A 4,010-nucleotide genomic window follows, 5' to 3' on the forward strand; every position below is an offset into this window, starting at 1 on the left:
AAAGCAAAACACACAAGGGAAAAGTTAGACACCATTCGTGAGAAAATCCCCAGGGGGGGAACAGGGGAGAGCAGAGACAATTAACAAGGATGATTAAGTGTTCTTTGTAGCCATTTACATAAGGGAGGGGGAAGGGATGGAGAGCGTCGGGGCAGCATGATGGGCATGAGATGGGACTGCATGGTGGGAATGCCATGGGGACAATGTGAGGGGCTTGTGATGGGGACAGTAAAACAGGCAAGATGAGGACAGTGGGATGGGCTGCATTGGAGGCAAGCACAGAGCAGTCAGGAGGCAAGTGATGGGATAATCAAGAGAGGACAGGGAGGGAAGACAGGTGGCAGGGCGGGACCCCAGGCAGAGGCAGGGCAGTGATCTTGCTCAGGCATCCATGGCCCATTGTCCCAAGGAGCTGCCAGGTCCCATTTCCCCATGCTGGGGACAGCACACACTAGCCTGTTCTTCCTGCCCTCTCCTTTGGCATTTTGAGACCACACTGGGATGTACAGAAAAACTTCTCGAGGGTGCAAGGCTGATGCCCCTCAGCACTGCCCCCCATCCCCTCCCTGCCCACTGCCCCTGCCCAAGCGCTCGAGGCAAAGTGCCACTGACAGACAGGTCACCTCCTGTTCCCGGGAGTGTTTCAGTTTGGGACAAGGAAAGAAAATAGCAAATGGTCCCCACTGTAGCTCTGCTATCAGCATCCAAACACCCCTGTCCAAACGCCGGCCGGACCCTGCTCGGCTCTGAGCACAATTTGTCACCAGGGGCCCTCCCTGCCCCTCTCCATCTGTGGCAGCCGGTGAGCAGGAGGGGGCACGGGGCCAGCACAGCCCTCATTACCTTCTCCATTTGCTCCTCATTTGGGCCAGTAGTCTTACAACAACAAACCCCGCGGAGGACAAGCAGGGCCAGGCAGAGTAAACCAACAGCCCAGGCTTACTCTGAGGCATGTGGAGCTGAACCTGCTGGTGTTTCACTGCCCCTCCAACCCCACACAGCAGCCCAGCCCAGAGCGGGCACACAGATGGTGGCACACAGTCACCTGCCAGCCACTAAGGCTGGCCAGAAGCGTGACAGCAAGCGTCAGTCCCGAGCCAGTTACTCAAAACCTACCCTGATAATTCATAAACAACAAGCAAAACAAGGCATCCCAGCTCCCCAATCCTTCCCGACGCCAAAGGGGTTTAATTCCGATCTGCAATAAGCCTCTGATCCAGGCGGAGATTTGCAGGTGGATTTTGCAAAGCTGTAGCTAAACAACTCGCAGCCCCTGATCCCCCCGGCTGCTCACCCTGCCCCGACCAGCCGCCTCCAGTCCTGGGTGACCCCCGGCTGCAGCCGCCCTCCTGCCGTCCCGCACTGCTCCTCCAGCTCCTCCGTAAGTACCGCAGAGCCCCGGCACAGCCCTCCCGGGCCTTTTTGCCATCACCCTGGGCACCCCAGGCATTTCTTTTCCAGCAACATCCCTGGGACGGCACGGGAGGGCTTGGTTAGTGCACAGGAGAGGAGGCAGAAAGTTGGGAGACTTTGGTGCCAAGCATTTGGGGTGGCAGCGGGGGGACGGGGAGCGGAGCGGAGGCCCTGGGAGGTGGCAGCACGCTCAACCAGGAGCGTTCCCGGGGTGACACGGAGGCCACTGGCCGCGGTGGTGCCAGGGCAGCATGGGCTCAGTCCGGTTTCGCAAGGCACCAAAGGAGGAGGAATTTTGAAACAAAGCAGAGGGAAAACAAACCAACTCGCTCCACCACCTCCGCCAACCCCCACACCCGCGTGCAGGGCTGTGGGCAGGAGGTGGCACAGGCAGAAAAAAAACAGCGTGAGCTGCACCCCGTTGTGCTCACCCCTCCATGGGACAGGTCACCCTGCTCAGCTGGGGTGCTTCCTAGAAGCATCCCCAAAGCCTGCTTTGCCATGATGTGATTCTGCCTTCCGTGGGCCTCCAGGCTGTCCCGGGGATGCAGGTGTCACTGTCATATGCATCCCTCTCCATCGTTGTCCCCAGCAGCATGGAAGGGCTGATATCCATGGTTCAACCTCAGATGGGCACATCTCATTGTCCCAGTGGAGCCTCAGCAGCTTGGGGTGGGTTGTGGGTGACTGCAGACGCCTTGGGTGAGCCCCTGCAGATGGGGAGGAGGTGCCATCCCTCTTCCTCTGCTGGGAAAGCCTCAGGGTCACCACCTGAGGTCCCAAATAACAGTGTTTGGCTTCCTCGGCTTGGGACAACACAGGAGACAAGGGACCTCCAGGAAGAGTGTGGGCACTTTCCCCCCACCAGCAGCTGGCTCTCCATCCCTGCCCGTGGCGTCAGTGCAGGGGAGGGCTTTGGCGTCCTTCCTGGGCAGCACTGCTCTGCCTCTGAAGCCTGGCTGGGGAGATAGCGGAGGTGAAAGGGCGCTTGGCACTCCTCCACGGGCTTGGGTCAATCGTTAATCTGTGAGGGATTGCTTTCCACTCCTGCAGGTAACTCCCCGCAGCTCCCACCCTGCACAAAACCAGCAGCCCCGGGAGCGGGGTGGAGCTGCAGCGCTGTGAGCGGAGCTCCTCGCAGGGCCATGGGAACGTGAGCACACAGGAGGGAACTGGGCGAGAAGCCGCGAGCCCTGGGTAGGTGACAGCTGGCCCCCACCATGGTGTCCATGGGGCTGCAGCTGCTGGGCTACACCGTGGCCTTCCTGGGCTACATCGGCACGCTGACGGCCACGCTGCTGCCCAGCTGGAAGACCAGCTCCTACATCGGCTCCAGCATCGTGACAGCCGTGAGCTTCACCAAGGGGCTGTGGATGGAGTGCGCCACGTACAGCACGGGCATCACCCAGTGTGACATCTACAGCTCCCTGCTCAACCTGCCTGCCGACATCCAGGCGGCTCAAGCCCTGATGGTGAGCTCCTGTGCCGTGTCCTCCCTCGCCTGCCTCCTCGCCATCGTGGGCATGAGGTGCACTGTCTTCAACCAGGGCTCGCCGGGCAAGGACCGGGTGGCAGTGGCGGGCGGCGCAGTCTTCATCCTCGGGGGGCTGCTCTGCTTCATCCCGCTGGTGTGGAACATCCACGTGGTGCTGCGGGATTTCCGCAACCCCGTGCTCCCCGACAGCATGAAGTTCGAGCTCGGGGAGGCTCTTTACCTGGGCATCATCTCCTCCCTCCTCTCCCTTGTCGGTGGATTCATCCTCTGCACCTCCTGCCCTGCCCGGAACCCAGCAGCCACCTACACCTACCAGCCTCAGCTGCTGGTGAGCAAGAGCCCCCAGCCCTCTGTCAGCCAGGTGCAGAAGCCCAAGAGTGAGGTCAACTCCTACAACCTGACGGGATATGTGTAGCAGCCGCAGGTGGGAACCAGGCTGGCACCTCTCCCGTCTCCCCAGAGCGCCTGGGCTGGCACCGAGGGAGCACGGTAAGAGGAGAGGACACGGCGGCATCACCCGTGCTCACCCTTCTCACATGCTGGGTGGGGGGGTCAACCCTGTTCTCTCCCTGGGGATCCTGAGAGCCTTGTGACTGCTTGAAGATCCCAGCTAGTGGCTTATGTTTTTGAAGGACCCTGAATCTGGCTTCTGTTTCTTGCTCCATGCTGCCAGCCCGCAGACAGCCCCTGGCACAGCAGGACCCCAGCCTGCAGCCCCAATGAACCTATCTGTATGGGAGGGGTGGGCTTGTGGCCCCAGGGACCAGCCCCCTGGCCATGGAGGCATCACAGCAGGGTCAAGGGCATCACAGAGTCGCTGCTGGGGGGGTTGAGTGCTGGTTGCAAACAGATGTCGCAATAAATTTGTCTTTCTAGCCAGACTGTATCTGAGCTTTCCTCTGGCACGGAGGGGCCCTAGCAGCTCCCCCAGCAGGGTGGACTGTGGGGGCTATACTTGCCTGCCTGGAGCTTCTGGCCCTTGCTCTGGCCTGCCTCCCCCCGCCCCACACCTCGTGGATTTGCTCCCCAGGAACCCGGGCAAGTGGGAGCACTGTTGGGAGAGAGGAGGGTCACTCCCCTGCACAGTTTGTCCCTGGGCACC

The 4,010-nt window shown here is 60.9% G+C and overlaps 1 protein-coding gene across 1 annotated transcript; it reads left to right on the top strand.

The window, feature by feature from the left end:
- Positions 1-2,355: 2,355 nt before the first annotated feature.
- CLDN2 (claudin 2) lies at positions 2,356-3,787 on the top strand. Its single transcript, XM_018070638.2, has one exon. It carries the CDS (start codon positions 2,634-2,636, stop codon positions 3,321-3,323), a length of 690 nt encoding a protein of 229 aa, XP_017926127.2. The 5' UTR covers positions 2,356-2,633; the 3' UTR covers positions 3,324-3,787.
- The last annotated feature ends 223 nt before the right edge of the window (positions 3,788-4,010 follow it).

This window comes from Manacus vitellinus, unplaced genomic scaffold (assembly GCF_001715985.3).
Source record: "Manacus vitellinus isolate BGI_N305 unplaced genomic scaffold, ASM171598v3 scaffold_19_pilon, whole genome shotgun sequence".
In the NCBI taxonomy this organism is placed as follows: Eukaryota; Metazoa; Chordata; class Aves; order Passeriformes; family Pipridae; genus Manacus; species Manacus vitellinus.

Excerpts from the sequence above, each read along its gene's own strand:
- CLDN2 (XM_018070638.2), top strand. The coding sequence starts at position 2,634 with ATGGTGTCCATGGGGCTGCAGCTGCTGGGCTACACCGTGGCCTTCCTG.